A 19,778-nucleotide genomic window follows, 5' to 3' on the forward strand; every position below is an offset into this window, starting at 1 on the left:
CACAGTTCCTGTGAAGAGTTTATTGGTGTAGCTGTTTCCACTACAGTCAGAGGAGTCACAATGCACAGAAACAACAGGCGTCCTACACTACACAGGGAGGACAGGACACACACAGCCACAGACACACAGAGACACTTGTCTCTCCGCCCCAGGCCCTGCGGGGGGACCAGGCTGTGGGTAGGACCTGCTGCGGGGGAGGCTTCTTTCTCTGATGGGATATTTCTGCAGCCTCCCAAGGAAGGCATTGGACCCTCCTGGTAATGAAGCACCCACCATCTCTCTCAGGAGCCAGGCTGGATAAGTGGGAATGGGGGCAGCATCTTCTCCCAAATCCAATGGTGAAGCGAGCATCCCAGCTTCTTCCGGAAGACCAGTCTAGCTCTGACCATCAGGAAGAGGCTGGGATGCCTTTCTCTTCTGGCACTACCCTTGGAGTTTCCAGGGGCAGCAAGGGCACCATCAAACAGTTTCTGGGCCAGCTCTGAACAAAGGCTGCCAGCTCGGGCAGACCCCAGGAATAGCTCTGTCAGGTGGAAAGGTGTGATGCACAGCAAGCCCACCTGAACAAGAGGAAGAACTTTACTGTGAGAGTGACTAGCATTGGAACAGGTTGCCCAGAAAGGTTGTGGAGTCTCCCTCACCGGAGATATTGCAGAACTGTCCGGATACAATCCTGTGCCATGTGCTCTGGGATGACTCTGCTTGGGCAGGGAGGTTGGACCAGATGACCCACTGTGGTCCCTTCCAACCCAACCCATTCTGTGGAGCTGCCCAGAGGTGATGGGGGCTGAGTGCTGGGCACCCTGAATGCTGCTCCTTCCCATCTGGAGGGGACTGCTGGATGTGAAAGGCATCTCAGTATGGCAGCAAAACTGGGGTGGGGGTTTCAGTGACTTCCTTGTAGGCTTGCAGGGAGCCAGACTCAGTGGATCACTGCACAGGGAAAGGGAGGGGACCCAAAGGACTGTTTTGTGCTCCAGCACTACATTTCTTGTATAGCTTCTTAAATATGGTTTCTTCTTGTTCTCAGGGACAGGAATATGGGGATCAGGGACTGGGATACAGCCCTGTGGTCAGTGTTTACTCCTGCAGCCTCTGTGGAGGTGCAGAATGGCAGAGGACTCCTCTTAGTTCCTGCAAGAGGGCAAGCATTCAAGGCTTCAGGATACCTGCTTGTCTCCAGCCTCCCCTCCCTGTGCAGTTTGCCTTTGGAAATAAGGTTCGGAAAATTGAGAGGAGACAAACAGCCTCTTCCATGTCAAGAAAGAGCTGAAAACAGTCATGTGGGAAGGTGACTGGACAGAAGCCGGTCTGGAGGACTGGGCCAGGGTGCCAGTCCCTCTTTGCCTGTCTGCCAGGCTGCAGCAGCCCCATGGGCCACTTGCTGTGGCAGAGGCCCAGTGTGAGCACTCCTAGAAGGGGGCAGAGGGGAGGAGCAAGGCATCTGCCAGATGAGTAAGGAGATTGCTGGCCTGGGAGAAGAGGCAGCTTCCAGCCCATTCCTGTGAGTGCTCAGTGTCACGTGCTGACATACCCAAGCTTCATGGTAGTGGAGGGGAATGCAGTGGCACCAGCTGGCATGGTTCCCCTTCACCACCTGGAGATCAGGCACAGGCTGCCTCCAGCAGGGAGGGGACAAACCCCTGACCCATGGGCACTCAGGACCCACACAGCTTTGGGATGTGAGAGGCATCTCTCAGCCCACCAGGTCCAAGAGGAGAGAGACTCACAGCCTCTACTGAGCGAGCGATGGGGCAGCCAGAGCCGGGACAGCATCCTGCAGGGCTATGGAACAGCCATTCATTGGTCCAGGCAAGAGATTGTGTGACTCATGGCAAGTCTCCAGTTAGTCCTTGGGAGGGGTGAGCAGGTGTGAGCTGCCTGTCCCATGAGTGGGGAGGGCAGCTCCCAGCTCACACAGGCATGTGCAGCTCATTGTATTCATCCCGGCCATCCTCGTCGAAATTTGGCTCCGCATCCTCCGAGTCCAACTGGGAAGAGGCAGAGACCAAGCTATGAAGGCCACAGCTGCCCCCAGTGTGGGGTCAAGCCTGGCACAGAGGGATCAGCACACAGCAACCCAGGCAGCTGGGATGTGCTGGGAAAAGCAAAGCTCTTGCTCCTTTCCCTCCCAAAAGGCGCATTCTTTAAACCCTCATGCCCATCCACGCGTCCCCAGCCTGATGCCCTTTCTATTGCCTGGGGCTTTGGTCCAGCACTGCAGCTCTTTCCTCTCCCCCTGCTGGCAGTACTCACTTCTGAGTGCTGCTCCAGGCTCTTCTCCAACAAAATCTCAGGATGTTGACAGCAGCAGAGGAGCTTGCCAGCTCTTGAAGGGCTGCCAGCACCCTGGCACTGTGGTTACACACTGGAGTGCCAACAGCCACAGGCTCTGATGTGCTGCTGGGCTGTTCTTGCTGCTGGTTCAGTGGGGAATTGGTGTGTTTCTTGATGAAATAGCCACAAGATGGAAGGGGAAATCCTTATTCCAGGCCTCTGCCTGGTAGGAACCTGTGTTTCCTTGCCCCAGGCTGCCCACCCATCTCATACTGCACTCCCAGGGCTACAAGATCCAAGGAAGCCATCCACCCACCTACTGCTATTGAGCAAAGAACCTCAAGGCTTTGCTGGCCCATGATCTCCCAGCCTTTCAGGCTGCCAAATCTCCTCAATCTCTTTCCAGTGTTGCAAGCTAGACTGAGGACAGCTGTCTGCTCACCGCTTTGAGCTCCCTGTCGTGGAAGAAGTGGGGCAGCACGAAGCGTCGCAGTGGCACTGTCATGATCAGGACAAAGGGGAAGGCCAGTGATGCCACCGTAGATTTCACCACCCAGAGCAGCACAATGCAGGCCAGTTGAATGCAGGTGAAGAGATTCATTCTCCAGGTCTTCACCTAGTAGGTAATTCCAGTCTAAGAACACATTAACTTTCCACACAGATTAACAAAGACCCAACTGGCAAAACAAAACACTTCTGCACAGCAGAGTACCTGCTGCTGCAGAGTCTACCTGCCTTTACTCTACAGCCAGGTAGAACTCCATAACACATCAGCCTCTGTGCTACCTGGCAGCATATCCAGCTGGCAGTGCAGTGTCCCTCCACACCCTCAAGCAGCACATAACTCCTACAAATCGTCTGTCCATCCATACAATACACTTCTGGGTGCAGCCTACCAGCATTGTGCCACCTCTGTGCGTGCCTTGCACTTACTTCTCGGCACAATCTTGCAGCCAAGCACAGTCACCAAGCTAAGCATCTCTAGCAAAATACCATACTCCCCTCATCTGCTGCTTCTTCCTCTTCTCATCATTACCTGGTTCTGTGCAACCTGCCTTTGCTCACCTTGACAACGTAGATGTGGTCAGGGTGGTGCTTGGACGGCATGAAGATCAGGAGCAGGCGCTCGTAGAGCTGGATGCCAGTGAGCGATGTAACCCCCATGTAGAGGAAGATGCCGAAGAGCACAGCCAGCGGGATCTGCCGCAGCATGTTCCCCATCACAATGGACAGACCTGCACAGACGGAGCTCAGGGCACGTGTGTCCCACACCAGCCCCTCCGCAAGGCACCTCAGCCTCCATCCCTCTCCCGCCTCCTCTGTCCTGGGGTGCAAGGGAAAGGAAGCTCAAAACGGGTAGGTGTGGGCAGTCCTGCAGTGAGCACGCAGAGCACGGGCCGGCCCATGGGACAGGAACACTGCCAGGAGATTCAAGTGCTTGGTCCAGACCCATCCCCTCCCTTGTTCCCCGAGCAGAGGCTCACCGACAAGGGCAGCAATAAGCACTCCGGTCACACGCTGCTCCTTCACCTCCTCGATCCTGGGCTTCTCCCCGGGTGCGATGGCCTTGCTCATGACGGTCAGGGCGTTGACGTGGGTGACGGAGCGCACTGTCGCTGCCGTCAGCCAGGGCAGCCCAAAGAGAGCACAAAGCCCCCCCATTGTGCCAATGAGCAGAAGGTCCAGGTGGAAGCCAGAGCCTTTCAGCAACTTCCTCTCCTTCTTGCTAACAATCAGCCTGAAAGAAAATAGAGCCTGGGTCAGTGCAAGGCCCAGGTCAGTGCCCCAGGACAGCACTGAGCTGGGGACAACATTCACTCTCTGAAGACAGCACACATGGGGATAACAAGAAGATGGCTGAGGAGGGGGATGGTGGCTGTCAGCCTCAGGTTAGAAGTTTCCTCCTGTGCTTGGCTGAGGCAGGTTTCCACCGTACCATATGCCAAGAAGGGAGCCAAAAGATGATGAAAGAAGTCAAGGTACAGTCTGAAACAGCCAGGATCCTGCTCTTGCTGTTCCTTTGGGATGTCTGTTGCATCTCCATGTGAACCAGCAGCCATCCTGGCCTTGCCTGCCTAGGGGTTAGCGATGGTTGAGGTTGAAGGGGGAGGTACTCACGTAGTGATCTGTGTTTCCATGAAGATAAGAATGAAGACCAGGAGGGCAGGGATGGCAGAGGCAAACATCATCCACAGCGGAAAGGTCCCACTACTGCCCATGGGGTGGATGAACCAGCCACGCTTGTGAGGGGATGTGACCGACAGGCCAGAGGGGACATTCAGCTTCTGTTGGTGTAGTTGCAAAACCCAGCAGTTACTCATTAATACAAACATGCCCACAGCCTCACACAGCTTTGATCCTCCTGGTCTCCCTAGTCTGAATGCCTCAGATGATGGGATAAGCCATCCTGAACTGAGAAGGACTTTCTCATGGATAATCCCCTTCCATGCAAAAAATCCCATGTTCCCTAACATGGGTATGTGTCATTTCCTTTCAGCTACTTAAATTCCCTTTGTTTTTTTCCAAGAGACCAAGGAAATATCTTCCCTCAGGAATCTCACCCCCATGTCAGTCCTTACAGACCATGGTTAAAATGCTCCTTGACCTCTGCTTGGACAAATTAAGTGTTCTGAACTGCCTACCATTTTCTGAGGTGGCTTTCCAGAGTTTCCAAGGCTCTTCTGAGACATTTTACAGCATTGTTTTTGTAGTGTGAACCCCAGAAGTGGCCACATTCTCTGGAAATGACCTCAGCCTGACCATGTTCAGAGGGAATATGATGTTTGTGCTCCCATCAGACCACACAGACTCCTAGCTGTACATCATCCCGACCTTGCGTTCATCAGCATTTGAACCCTTGGCTCTGTGCTGCTCTACAGCAATTTCTGCTATCTGCACTGCAGGCAGAGTTTATGATTTGCATTTATGTTAATCAGCGTAAGTATGAATAATATTTCTGGAATGTTTGTCCTTGAGTTAAGCTGTGTAACTAAGTACCATTTTCTCAGAAAGCTTTGTACATATGCTGAGTTAATAATAAAATGATAATGCTTTTGATATTAACAGTAGAAGTGTAGAAGGGTATGAAAAGAATGTAACAAAGTGCATGATTTCACTAACGTCTGTTAGACTGAAATTTTTCATTGAAATTCAAATGAATAAAAATAAATTCGGATTCCACCAAGCCTTGAGCTGTTTTGATAAAAAGCTTGCATGATGAACAGGAAATACTTTTCACGCTCTTCCCATTCTTAGCAAAAAAAATACCAAAACAAAAATATATAACTATGTATCTATTGAAAAAATGAAACCTGTAAGACAGGTTTGTTCGATAACATTAAGTTAACAAAATTAAGTTTGTGCATAAACTGGGGAAAAAAATTATGTTCGAGATAAAGTGATCAAAATACTAGTATCCTACAGTCAAGGAGAGAGTAGGTATGTTGAGTACTAAACTATGACAAATACCCCATTGAAACCATCCTACGTGCCTCCTTCTTCAGTGTGCATAAACAGTTCATGTCTTGTTGACTGACTGCAAGTGTTTAGAGCTACAAACAAGGAATGGACTGGCGCTGAATCTCCCTGAAGCCCCTAAACCCTCCCTTACAAACAGCTGGAAGACCATAGGGATACCAGAGCACTCCAGTAGTCCCTGCAGCTCTGGCCTCAACCTCAGCAAGACCCTTGGAGCCTCCCTTCAGCGTGGGAGTGAGGATGAGGGGAATGTTTCTGTTTGCTTTGTGCCATTATGACTAAAGAGGCAGGAAATACAAATTCCCCATTGCACAAGAACGAGCCAGTGCCACAGGGATCACTGCTGGGCTGCAGAAGGGGCTCTGAGGGCAATGCTGGCACTACCTGTGTGTAGGTGTCAGTGATGGTGTAATCCACCAGCACCATAACCAGGATGGAGATGGGGATCCCGAAGTCTCCGATGATCCGCCGTGCCTGCAGAACACAGACCTGTCATTGGCAAAGGGAAAAGGCCAGCTCCATGCACCTGCTATAGGGTGCCTATGGCAAAGAGAAGCCCCAAACGGAGTCAAGCACCACTCCAAACTGGAGCACTGCTGATGGGCAGGGCCAGGAAACCCAGCCTTGACCCATGGGGCTGTGCATCCCACTGCCCACCTAACATGCTTTTAAATGACTGGCCAATTGCTCCTCCTGGCCTATTTAGACAGTGCTCCAGGTATTACACAGATGCCCTGCATGTAGAGAAATGCCCAAAGAGAACAAGTTGTAAGCCCTTCCTCCTATATTCTAGTTTAACAGACTTGTATCCAGTCCAAGGAGCTTTCCCAAGGTCCAGAGGACTTTCCAGCAAGCCTCACTGGAGCAGGACAGTGCAGATACCATCATCAACAGTCAGCTCTTGTCTGCACCCTAAGGTGGGCTACCATCTCTCCTGCAAGCTATTTAAGGGATTTGTTGATTTTCTTTGAGGGACATCCAAGTGTTCTGGAGAATAAAGGTCTGTAGCCAGAAGCATTATTTGTTTGGCACGTCCCTTGTCCTTAAATGTGAATCCCACAAACTTCTCACCTTTCCTCCTAGGAAGCGGCTGTTCTTGAACTTGCGCATAAAGAAGGCAATGAAGAAAGTGCCCAGCATGAGGATGAGGGAGAGCAGAGCAGTGTTGGGCTGCATCCTGGTTCCCAGTGACATTGCATCTGTAGAGAGCATGCTGGCATTCAGGCTGCTCTGCACGTCTGGTGGGTAGAACTTCAGCAAAGGATGTTCTGCAAACACCTGAGCAGGTGAGAGAAGCAGCAGGCAAGTTACCACAAGGAGGGGCAGGGGGCACTGTCACTACTGGGGGCAGGGGGAAGCGGAGGTGTCCTGCTCTGTGGAGAGGTGAGGGCAGTAGATGGTGGGCACGGACAATCCCAGCATCCGTCACCTCGCCTCACAACCTACCCAGCTGGAGAGGGTTGGGGAGAGAAAAGTGGCCCCTCTTTAATGTCTCCTGCAGGAAGAGAAGGGGAGAGAGACATTAGGGCTCTTCCTGCCACCCTCTGTGGTGGCACAGGAGCCAGCTGGGCTGAGGCATGAGACCAGCAAAGAACTGCTCTACAGAACGTCTAGGAAAGCTGTGGCTGAGCTGGCCCTGTTCCCTTGCCTCCTGTGTGCTAAAGCAGCAGGTTCCTGAGGGATTAAGAGATGCAGCAGCCCATTTCCCCGGGGAAGGTTCACCTTGTACAGTTTGTAGAAGGTCTCATAGATAAAGATGAGGGAGATGAGGAAAGCAAAGATCTCCTGGGTGAAGGGCGAGATGTAGCGCACCAAGAAGCTTCCTTCAGCTGCCACAATAATGAAGATGAAGACGATGAGCCACAAACCAATCCACACTCTGCCTGTCAGATACTCAATGCCTTGAGTCTGGCAGAACTGAAATGGAAAGGGGAAGGAGTTACTCATGGCTCCTCAGGCTGCCTCCTGCATCCACTCCCCATTAAGATCAAAGACTGTTCTGGAAAAAAGCATCTTCATCTGCTCAGGCACCCAGCACAGTATCAGTGAATTCATGGCTAGAATCACAGGTAAATTTGCAGACTTTGCATTAACACCTGACAGCTCACACCAAGCAGGTCTTCACTGCTCCAGTCTTTGTACCAGTATCTCCTTCATGCTCTCCTGAAGCCAGCCCATGCATAACACTGCCCATACCACCCATATGGAGGTGCCATTGCTCAAACATGGCTCTCCATTGCTCCATGCACTCAACAGCACAAGCCTGTTCCCTACAAAGGAGAGCCCAAGCACCCTGCTATGTCCCACTGCATAAAGGCCACAATCTCAGACAGCACCCTGTGTACAGGCAGTTGTACGTGTGTGGAGAAAAGCCCCCAGGCTGTCACCACAGAGGAGACCATCTCCACTGCCTTTGCTCATCCACACACACCAACTATTTCCAGTACAGATCACACCCCTCCCTTTGCAGCCTTCCTCAGTAGCACCATAGGCAGAGGTACACCTCTGTACACAGTGACTGGGCAATGCAAAAGCAGTCAGGGATAAGTGCAGTCACAGGAGAGCAGAGAAATTCCCACTCTGCAATGGCATCGCTGGCTCTGAACTCTTGACAAGGTGAAAATCTAGCTGTAGAACAAAACATGCTTTTTTAAAGACACAGACCTGCTGGGAGTCAGAGAAAAGGAAAAGAATTAGATCCACTGCTTGAAGGTACAGTGATATGGGGATGCTTTCAAGAGCAAAGAGGTCATGCTACTTGAGAAAGAAACATATCCACCCTGGCTGGCCAGGATACCTCTACACACACCCTTGGGCTCATCCTTAGAGGTGGGAGTAATGTATGTGGCACATCCCAAATGGGTGGTACACTCAGTGTTATTCCCATGAAAGGAAACCTGGACATAAGTAAAAGTGGTGAAATGGTCTTCAAAGGAAGCCCCAATAAGAAGAAAGTTTTAGGATGCAGCTACAAGTGCTCATTATGTCAATGAGCTGCAGCACAGGGCCGGGGGACAGTGCTCTCCTCACAGTCAGCAGGTAGAGGAGTGCTGTTATCAGTGTCAGACCTCAAAGGATAATGGATACAGCAACAGGAGGTGGAAGTCCCTTTAGCCAGACCTGAAAAGGGTCAGCAGAGCCAGGGGCAGTCCTGGCTGAGCTGTGAGCAGCCTGGAAGAGTTCACACTAACAAACACCTTTTGTAGAGCTGAGAAATGCCAACCGCCCTCTCCAGAGCAAGGATAGAGTGAGCAGGTGCCAAGCAGAGACACTGCCTCGCATGTACCTTGTAAAAAGCTTCTTCAAACACCAGCAGAGGCCCTGAGAAGCCAATGACCAGGAGTGGCTGGGCTCCAAGCAGGGAGAAGAGGATCCCTAAAACTGAGGTGGAGATTATCAGCTCGGAGACCCCCATGAGACCCTCTGTTTTCTCTCCTGGGAAAGAGAACAATGAATGAGTGTTATAGCCTGGTCATAGGCACCATCACCACAGACAGGCAGGCTGCACAGCTCCAGACAGAGGAGGCAGGTCCCCATCCCATCAGTCAGAGGTGCCCTGTGTTAGGCAGGGAGCACGGAGGGAGCACGGGAGGAGCCCAGGCAGCCGAGGCTGGAGACGCCAAATGGCAGGGAGGGAACAAGGCAGCAGCCGAGGCACAGCACTACCACTCTCCCTGAGCAAACAGAACCAAAGCCCACCCCAGAACAGCATCACACAGACACAGCCAGTGTCCCAGAGTGCAAAGAGCAGACCAGAAAGCAGGCCCATTACCTAGGAGTCCCCCGAAGGTGATGGCAGGAGAGAGAGCAGCAAAGTAGATGAAGAGAACGGCTGCGAGACACTGGCTGTGCAAGGCGTCTCTGATGTCACTGAGGTATTTGGGGTACCTGCGCTTTATGTCCCGAACCAGACCTCCAAAAAATATCCCGGTTCGCTTCAAAGGGTCGTCCTCAGCTTCCTCCTCTTCTTCCTCAGCTTTCACTTCACACAGCTCTGGAGGTGTATGGAGAGCAGGGCTTCAGCAAGGAACACAGCTGGGCCCTTGGGCTGTCCCTCTCCCCAGTACCTCATAGAGAGCTTCCTCCAGCAGCACTAGCCTGGTGGGCCCCCTGTGAGAGCACATCCCACTGCCTCCTGCTGTATCCAGCTGCCAGAGCTGCCCACAGCCACTATCCTACTCCCCTTGCCCCACTCCCCTTGCCCCACTCCACTGCAGAAACCAGGCCCTGCTCTCCCCTCTACCAGGCTCTGGCAGGGGAGGGCCCATTGGGGCACACAGGGCACTAGGCACAAACTTGCCCAAATGTGAATGGAGAGACCTTTGGCTTCCTGAGCAGTCCCCTCCTTCATGGACTTCTGCTCCCTTTCCTTCCTCTTCTTCAGCAGCAACTTCTGGAAGGTGGCAATGGATTTGAGCAAGTCTTTCCCCTCCACCTCTGATGGGGGGATGACAATGCTGCAGTCCAAGAACTCGTTGATTGCATTGAGGAGGTCTTGACGATCATCTGCCATGTATGCAGCCTCGTGGAAGTGCTGGAAGGGGCAGGGAAAAAGAGAGAGGGAGAAGGCTCAGACCAAGACTAGACCCTGCTACCTACAGCCTGGAAAGACAATGCTTGCCGTGACCTTTAGAGCAACATTCTGCTCCTCCATCCACTACTCGTCTCACTACTGCCACTCTGTGACCCACACTCCTGAATCCCACCTCCTGTTTTGAGGGAGAAGCTGGTAGAGCCCCAAAGCACCATAGTTATAAAGCACAAGAACCATGACCTGAGCAGGTAGCCTAAGAGACTCTTGGGAATCTCCACATGCGAGAGAGAAAATAGGCATCCACAGCATGAGGGAAGCCATGCAAAGGAAACTAGGCAGAAAAGGGGAGGTATTTCTGACAGCAAGAGCAGGTAGCAAGGAAGGATTCTAAGGAGACCAGGAGGGGACAGCACTACTGCAGATAGGCAGGGGGGGTGCTGGCAAACAGGTGGAAGTGCTGCACTGCTTCTGGAACACGCTTCCAGAGAAAAGGCTAGAGGATGATGAACGAGTGAAGAGCCAGTAAGGCAGGTAGGGGACAGCTAAGGTCCCTGCAGCACACAGACTCCCTGGAGCCACAGCTTCAATGTAAATGATACGGTGCTCTCTCCATGGCGCCAGGACTGTGTAACCTTGCTATGGCCAGCCCCGGCTGCAGCAGCTGGCTCTGCTCTTCCAGGAAGAGGAGCAGAGACTCAAATGAGTGAGGTCAGCCCACAAACACAGCACTGAAGCTGGAATGGCACCTCACCTCTTCGGACTAAAAACACATTCTCAGCTGAGCCCTGCGCAACTCCAGGGAAGGGATCTTTCAGTTTGTTACCTCTAATACATTTTTTGTGATTAGGCCTTTTAGTCTCCAGTTCAGTGAAAGCTGTGCAATAGTGGCAGCACAGGAAGGTTTGTTACTTGCTTGTAGTTACATAGCACCAGCAGGAAGGACCTGTGAACCTCTGTGCTGGACGCATGCAGCAGACGCTCAGATTGTCTTTCCTTTGTATTTAATTGCTTACCAAGATAATGAATTTCACTGCCATCTAGACAGATGGGGACTTCAAGCAATGCACATGCTTGGCAGAAAAACCTTCCTGCATCCTCATCTCTCCTGTATGGATGTGCTCCTCTGCATGGATGCCCCAGCCATGGGACTCAGCTAGAAAGCTTCATCCAAACACTGGAAAACAGTCCCCAGGCATTACTGGGTTTTTATGTCAGTGTGCCAGGTGCCATGGTCACAGGCATCACTCAGCCTCCCCACTTCTATGTTTGTTAAATGTCAACTGAATATCACTCCTCTAACCTTGGGTCGTCCTTTGCTCCTCCTGCTTTTACACATGGCCCCTTTCTTCACCCAGCCTAGCACACTCTGTCCCAGCCAAGTAAGTGTCTGTCCTACTCTCTCCTCTGCACTGGAGTGTTCTACCTTGGTCGAGCCAGACTGATCTTAAAAATCCCAGGTGCTCACACCTGCCTACCCCACCTGAGCCTTTGCACAGCTCTCATCTCAGGACTGTCTTCTAAGGAGCCAGCAAAGCTCCCTCGCCTATGTCAGCATCACTGCCCATCAGCTCCTCACCTTGTCGGACATGAGGGTGGAGATTGAGCGGCCAATTTCGTGGTAGTCCATGTTGGCCTGGCTAGGTCCCAGCAGCACAAAGATGAATCTGACAGGAATTGGGACCTCCAAGACAGATTCCAGGAAGACAGCCTCATTTAGTCGGACGAAGGCCATGGTTGGCTGCTCCAGAAACTGCACACAACCTACCAGGGGGCAACGTTAGGAGCAGAGTTAATCATTGGGCTGAGCTGTACTGGGTTGCCTTTAACAACAGAGACGGGGGTTTTGGAGGTTCCCACAAGCTCTGCAGTTACGTACTTTCTCCAGACCACGGACACAGCACTGACCTTCATGCTGAGGACTGCTCCAAGTCCTTTACTGATCATTCATAAGCAGTGCTACTTTCTTTAGCCTCTCAGCTAGCCCATTCTTAATCCCTTACAGATTACTCTATCTTACACTACAAGGCACTAAGTTTAAATTGGAAGGTTGTTTCCCACTTACGGAAGGAAGCCACTTATATGTTACTTTTATCAAACAAACTTCTAATCTCATCAAAGAATGAAATCAGGTTTGCTTGACATGACCTATTTCCCATAAACCTTACTGCTTGGCAATAATTACATTCATATTCTTCAGCTCTTTATTAATTGAATCCCATATTAGCTCTGCCACTATGTTGGCCAAGAAGGATGTCAGGTTAAACAACCTATAGGTACTGGCTCACTGTTCTTCCCTCCTTGAGCATTGATGCTATGAGCTTTTTCTGTTACCTTGTACATTCCCTATATTCTTAAACTTTTTATTTTTTTTCAGAGAAAAGTAAGTCAGTGCTCTAAAGACTCATAGGTGCAAACTGCACATTCTGTTTTACAATGTCTGCATCTCATCAGTGCTTGGCAGTCTCCTCAGTTCCTAACAGATTGGGAAGTACTCCCGCGTCCTCTGGCACACCAGCCGCTTCCTTCACACACCGAACACAAATGTTTATTGAATACTGGTATTTCTCTGGCATTATTACTGATCTTTCTGCCATCTGTGTCCAGCAAAGAGCTGCGTTCTGTGTTAGGCTGGCAAATCCGGGCCCTCTGAGAATCAAAGTGCATCCCAAGAAACAGCCTTAGCTCAGAAACAAGTCAATGTTTAATTATCAAAAGTGCATTTATGAACCTGATTTGGCCTCATTGTGATTAAGCATCAGTTTGACTGAGCTGCCAAGCCTCTTTGCCTGAGCTTTTAATCTACTGGATAGACAATGACATTTACTTTGCTTGTAGTGTAGCTGGTTAATGCCAGTGAAGCGCTGAGAAGGAATACTCTTGCAATCAGAAGGCACCAAACCCACTGATGCTTGAGCCTGCCTGCTCACAGCCCTTCTGTACAGAGAAGTTATGTCCTGGCAGTGCTACGGCCAGTACCCGAGACCTTGCCACCAGCCAGGCCCTGCTTCTGTCAACTCAAAGCTTGCTGGCACACACAGCCAGCAGCCAATACTGGTCAGGGAGAGGGCCCAGCTGCTGGCAAGGTGTGAAGAGGCCAGACAGAAAGCAGCAATGGACAGAGGGCAGGGTGATGGCCTGGCCATCAGTCCCCCAGGCACCACTCATCTACTTCTGAGTTGCAAAACCAGACATTCTGTGAGCCTGGCAGGACTTTCACCACTAAGTTGGGTGCCAGCTCCCAGCAGAAGTGTCTATCAATCTCCTTTTTAATTTAGGAAAAGAACTGCCCTGGCAGGCCATGTATTTGCCACAGACAAACAAAACGTGAACCAGCACTAAAGGAGAGAGTGTACCAGAATCACTTCCCAGCTGAACATGAATGAGATGATCAAATATCCCTTGGGAGTGAGGGCACAGACAGCTGGGGCCACACCAGGATCTGCACTACTCACTGGGGGACTCTACATGCCACCTCTTACCCACAAGGACCACTGTGGCCTCTGCATCTTCAGGGATCTTCTCCATCAGCTTCAAGTATTTACGATGGCCCTCAGAGTTATGGAGATGCGGGTTTTTCTGCAAGGAAAGAATACCAATAAGTAAGGATGAAGTCCCCATGCTCTGGTTTCCCTACACAGTCTTGCAACCCACTGGCATAACTGCAGCTGGGCTTGCCTTGGGTGCAATGCCCAATGCCTGCTTCCCAGCAAGGCACCCTCACAGCAAAGGCCACCCTGCAAGTGCCAGGGTTGCTGCTCCCATTACATGCTCAAGCAAACACCTGCATACAGTGCAAAGCCAAATTAGGTTCCAAAATCACAATGCAGCGACCCAATTTCCAGCACTCCAGGTGATCCAGGGAGCTCAGTCCTCACATTACAAGGTTTCCCCATGAAGGGGCTCAGAGGTGGGTGCCATGGCCTGCTGTTAGCCAACAGTTGACCCCAGAGTGTGGAAAAAGACGCAGTAACCCCCCCGGTCACCCTCACCTCCTTGCACTCGGTCTCGTTGGCCTTGGGGTCGGCCATCTCAATGCGTTCTTCCCCCATGAGGGGCACGCAAGTGTCTGTGGTGTGGTTGTGATGGTGGTTTCCCACGATGGAGTTCATGCTGGAGCTGGAGTGGTTCCTCGGGAAGAAGCCCTCTTTCTCATCATTGGGATGGCTGAGGAGGAGAGTGGTGGCCATGAGGGGGTCTGCCTCCCTTACCACCTGGGGCTCGCAGATAACCGCCAAGCCCTGGGAGCCCTCATCCACGTGCCACTCACCTGTGCTTCAGCAGCAGGGCACGCAGCACGTTGGCTCGATCTTCTGCTCTGATCTGGTCAGAGATGATCATGGTCTCCACCATGAGGTGAGCAATGCCAGGCAGAGTGGTCTGCTCCAAGTCAAGGAGGACGGCACCTGCCAGCATGAGGGGAAGAGCCCTGCTCCTAGTGTGCAACGCTCCCTATTGCATTCACACCCAGGAGACACAGCTGTCCCACCAGGAGCCAGGCTTTGGCTGGAGTACAGATTCAGCTGAGAAATGCCCAAGTCCAGGTGTCCCATGTCCTTTCTGTAAACCCTTGTCCCAAGAGAACCCAAAAGCTCCAAGATGCAGTGGTAGTTCTGGTTTCTCCTTTCATTTCAGTCTCCCACTCTGACCAAACTTGCATTTCCACACCAAAGATGGGTCTAAGACCTGCTGGCCGAGGCACAGCTAGGTGTTGCAGCTGCCATGTCCCTGAGACCAGTGAAGCAGAGCGTGGAACCAACACAAGCACCCTTGGGCTAATGCAAACCCTGCCAAACAGGCTGTGGGATGTCTGTCTCCACAGACCCTAACACGACAGCTGGACACAGACACTGTTTCGTGCCTCCAGTGAGGGAATTAACAGCGACACAAGCTATTCAGCAAAACCTGTTCTAGAGCAAGAGACAAACCCTGGTCTGCTCTTCCTGACTCACCGTGGGCAATAGTCTTCCTGAGCTCCAGCAGACTGCGGAAGGACAGTGAAGCCACGTGAGGTTTCCCCCACCTTGCTGTATCCTCCTCCACATCCTCCTCAAACTTGATCCAGCGGGCTGTCTCTCTCCAGTGCATCTCCTGGTTCTTATCCACCACCAGCTCATTCAGCTCCACAAACACCTAGTGTGGATTACAGCGAGGACATGAGATACATACAGCTCTGCCAGCAGCACGCAGAAAGCCTCAGCTCTCTTCTTCAAGGCACTGCCTGGTCTGATGCGCTACCAGAACAAACCTGCTGTGGTTTAACCAGAGGCTTACTGCACAGAAGCAGCCAGGACAAATACCACTGACAGCATGGCAGGAGCTTCCATCAGCACATGGAGCACCAGAAAGCCCCAAGTCACACAGTGTGGGCAGATGGGAGAGAATGATGCAATGCTGCATTCCCTTCTACCAAACTATGGCAATTTTGTCCTCTGCCTTCTTGGTTTCCCCCTAAATTTTCCACACTTACCAGAGATAGTGATGTTACTGTGCTGCCAACTTCCACAACAGCATCACCATTTCTGTGACTTTTTTAATGTCTTTCCTAAGGTCAAAGCTTTGTGGTTTCAGGAAAATCTCCACTTTTATTGAAAAAAGTGCATTTTCAGCTCTCATGATAATGGATAATAGCTTGAAATGTCACCCTCAAGGTCATGTAAAGAATTAATTATATAGAAACATTTATCACTTAAATTACATGTTTTCTACTTCTGATTTATGGCTTCTGAACAAGTGTGGGAGGACAGCACATGGATACCTCGTGGGGCTTTCTATCCAACTTCTTCTTCTTCTTCTTTTTCTTGACAGAGGGAGTTGATGCTAATTTTTTGCTTGTCCTGGTGATCTGACTCCGAGATGGTTTTTTCATCAGATGCCTCCTCACACCTGGGTTATCTTCAAAGCGGTGGCCTGAAGACATAGGAAAGGAAAAAAGGCCACCAATTTGTCTAGTGGATATACACTGTCTGGCAGGGAAACACGTCAGAGCACACCCTTCTCTCATTAACTTAGGCTACCAAAGCCCTGGCAGCTGGAGAACTCACCATCATCCTCCAGACCTTTGCAGAGCCTTCCTGCCTCATCTGCCTGCTTTCATCTCCTCCAGATGTCTGTGAGCTAACCTCTTCACGAAGAAGGCTTCTTCCTAGGCTGTGCATACACTGGGGCTTCATCACAAAAGCTTTTATTCATGGTACCCAAACAAGTGATGTGGGAAGCCTTCCCATACTCCCCCAACAAAAAGCAACCTGCAGCCTTGCCTGCACAGTTCTGCACCCACACAGCACAGGCAGGCACCTGGCTGGGCCTCACCTCTTGCACCAGAGGGAGGCCTGGTGCTCAGCAAGCATAAAGGGCAGTGAAAGGGAAGGATATTTAGCTGCTGGTCTGGGAGACATAAGGAAATATCAATGTCTATTTTATTTAATTGTGTGATGAGACTGTAGCGTAACACTGCAGCCTGGGGCTGGCTCAGAGGCTGGCAGTGAAGTTGAGCTATCGCTGCTTCTAGATGTTCCGCAGTGCCACTGTAATGCCTCAGAAAGGTCTGTGCTAGAGACTGGCTGGCTGTGGCCAAGCCTCGCAAAGCTGCCGGACAGGCTGTTAAGGCTGCTCTATAGAGCCATCACCAGTGCTGTTGGTTAGCCAGTGCCCACCAAAATGCAGCCACAACCCTGCCAGGCTTTTTGCAATGCCAGAGAAACAGCACCTGGGCTCGGAGAAACAGCCTGCCATGGAGAATTTCCCTGGACACTACCCAGAGACAGCAAGTGTATCTTTCTCAGCACGGACAACTCATAGGATGTGGAAAGCCTCAGAGCCTGGCTCCAGGAAAGGCAGGCTCGCCCAACTAGATTATGGAGTCAGGGCTTTTGCTCAGCTTTGGTCCACTGAGGTTAGCTGGCCCTGCTTGTAAGACAATGCCAAGGTCTTCTCCCTGGCAGAGCAAGGGCAGCTCTCCACTGGCTGGGGTGAATGTTCTGTCTGCACTCATCTTTCTGCACTTAGCTTCAAGACCTGCAGCTCTCAGGGTATGAGAAACAGTAAAAACCACAGGGTTTTAAGTCTGAGTGGTCTCTTTGATGTTGCAGAAAAATATCTGTGCACCTCTGGCATGGAAAGACACACCCAGCATCAGGCCAGGCATACCATGGCCTTGCACCTTGGAAATCTGGGTCGCTAAATTAAATATAAAATGAATCAATACCAAGCCTCAGGGCATTTTCCCCCATTGGCTGCCCTGCTGATACACGTCCTGCTGACGGCGGGACTCCTCCCTGCTCCACTTACTGCACTGCAATGTCAATAGGAGCCAATAACTGCCCAATAACCACTACCAACATTTCTGGGAGCCAGGCACGTGTGGGGCTTCCGCGGAGTTTTGCATGGATTTCTCAGTTCCTGTGTGCACAGTAGCCACTTCAGCACACTCAGTATGAGCTCATGCATAAAACAAGTAGCCCACCAGGCAGATGATCTTGGTATCTGGTACCTTTGCTCCAATCCCTGCAGCTTCTGATTCTCCTATGCACCCTGGGACTCCCTCTCACCGTATCCCTGGAAAACCAGGGCCAGAGTACACTCTGCCCAACAAGACAGAGCACAGCAAGCTTTCCCCATGGTGATGACAACTTATTACACAGTACTCTTCAACAACAGCTCTAGAAAACATTCACAGGCATCCAGTCTTAGACAGAAAACAGCTGGAGGACAGATAATAAGCAAGAAGCCACATTTCCTGACAGCACCTCCAGTGACTCCTGCACTCGCTCACAGGACAGGAACCAGAGTGCTGCAGGGTCAGAGTGCATCGGTGAAGGCACACCTCCAGCACTCTACCTACAGCAGACTAAGGAGAGATCTACTTCGCTGCTCTTCTCTGGCAGCGTTTGTGGCTACTGAGATGCCAGCTGGTGGATACAACTCATAGGAGCAGGGTGGACATCTGGTCTTAATTTAGGAGAACCACTGGCTTTGGGAGTCCCCTGCAGAACCCAGCTGAGGTGCTCTAGGCTGCTCTACAGAGACCCCCTCTGTGTCCTGTCAGATTGGTGCTTTCCCCAAAAAAAAGTCAAGCTCAAGAGAGCACCTAAATCTGGGATCCTCATCCAGGACAGGATCTTGGACTGAGACCAAAGGGTCATATGCTCAAGGCACAGGTCTGTCCTTCTTGCTTGAAGCCAAACTCCCCAGGGAGTACTGCTCTTGCTGTAGCTCCTCTTTTCAGTGCTCCCCAGGATCTGAATATGAAGACAGTGATGATGTCAGAGGACAGAGAGAAATTCCTATGGTAGCTCCACTTCAATGAACTGGTATGTCACCCTCCCACACAGCATCTCCTACAGTCTCTTCCAGAGGATGATGTCATGTTGGCATCCACAGTCAGATTTCTTCAGATGAACAAGTTCCTTTTCTACCAGCTTAAATCCGAATATGACAAATATGACTTTGCACTGGTTAAAGTCTGAACCCAAGAATGAATGCCTTTGCTGGTAAATCCAACTCAGTGAGCAATTGCCTTCAATTTATACTGTAGCTCCTGCTCCCTTCACTTCCCTCAATATACAAGGAAGACCAGAAAGAGGCATCAGAGTATTTGTATCAGTACTAGAGAGCAACCTGCCATCCTGGCATCACAGGGATAGTGCACACTGCCCATATACCCCAATGTTCAAGTTATAGCAAGAAAAAAGAGATTTAAAACTCAGACTCTTGAAATACTGAAAAAGAGACCTAAAACTCAGACTCTTGAAATATTTAAAACTAGACTAAACAAAATGCTAATCAACATACTGTAAGACACAACCCTACGCCGGCTTCTGAAAAAAGCCACTGCCCTGTCCTGCACAGAGCCCAAGTCTCTCCTGGCTGATGCTAAGTTCAATGTGACAGGGACAGCTCATCCCCTGCTGCCAATGAGGTGTCCGGGTCCAGCACTCCCCATGATCCAAACACTTAAAAGAATGCAAGGACACCAAGGACCCCATTCTATTCAAAAACAAATTGATCCCTCCTGGATCTGAGTGGGTCCTGGAAGAGGCATTGCCATGGAGTGAACAGCTGGGCAAGTGGCACTGGCTGAAAGTGAACTGGCTCTGCACAAAACAGACTCTGGTGTCTCTGCCATACCTCTCTGCAGGATTAATCCACAATGTGAGTTCACTGTACAGAAATAATTAAAGAGTTGACTGTACAGTGCACCTGCAGTATTAGCTGTAGCAATCAATGAATGTGTTAACTGCTAGAAAGACCAATTTCCCCACTTTGTAAGTGATGCATTATCACACCTTGCAGAGTGATCTGCCCCTTCTACCTTCCCAAGAATAGCCATGTTTTCCAAGGTGAACCTGGAACAATTTTTTCACACCTTTAATTTACAGTTCACTCAGCTTGAGACAGCTGATGGGACCAATTTGCTCCAGGTTCCTATTTTGAACTTCGCTACTATTATATGCTCTATCAATTTACAGTAACAAGTAGCAGACTTGCTACT

At 50.8% G+C, this 19,778-nt stretch overlaps 1 protein-coding gene across 4 annotated transcripts in view; it reads right to left on the reverse strand.

Annotated features, from left to right (window-relative positions):
* Positions 1-19,778, reverse strand: part of SLC4A3 (solute carrier family 4 member 3) — a 33,950-nt gene continuing 14,172 nt past the window's right edge. For all 4 annotated transcript variants that reach the window (XM_048309323.1, XM_048309325.1, XM_048309322.1 and 1 more), the window contains 17 exons: positions 16,044-16,195; positions 15,238-15,418; positions 14,556-14,691; positions 14,278-14,452; positions 13,768-13,864; positions 11,865-12,049; positions 10,075-10,288; positions 9,527-9,748; positions 9,041-9,189; positions 7,477-7,671; positions 6,826-7,032; positions 6,139-6,228; positions 4,396-4,562; positions 3,762-4,015; positions 3,343-3,512; positions 2,720-2,893; positions 1-1,991 (listed from right to left, as the gene is read on the reverse strand). In XM_048309323.1, coding sequence (XP_048165280.1) covers positions 1,914-1,991; positions 2,720-2,893; positions 3,343-3,512; positions 3,762-4,015; positions 4,396-4,562; positions 6,139-6,228; positions 6,826-7,032; positions 7,477-7,671; positions 9,041-9,189; positions 9,527-9,748; positions 10,075-10,288; positions 11,865-12,049; positions 13,768-13,864; positions 14,278-14,452; positions 14,556-14,691; positions 15,238-15,418; positions 16,044-16,195 — 2,846 coding nt within the window. In that variant the 3' untranslated portion in view covers positions 1-1,913. The remainder of the gene's footprint in view (positions 1,992-2,719; positions 2,894-3,342; positions 3,513-3,761; positions 4,016-4,395; positions 4,563-6,138; positions 6,229-6,825; positions 7,033-7,476; positions 7,672-9,040; positions 9,190-9,526; positions 9,749-10,074; positions 10,289-11,864; positions 12,050-13,767; positions 13,865-14,277; positions 14,453-14,555; positions 14,692-15,237; positions 15,419-16,043; positions 16,196-19,778) is intronic.

Source organism: Corvus hawaiiensis, chromosome 7 (genome assembly GCF_020740725.1).
Source record: "Corvus hawaiiensis isolate bCorHaw1 chromosome 7, bCorHaw1.pri.cur, whole genome shotgun sequence".
Lineage (NCBI taxonomy): Eukaryota > Metazoa > Chordata > Aves > Passeriformes > Corvidae > Corvus > Corvus hawaiiensis.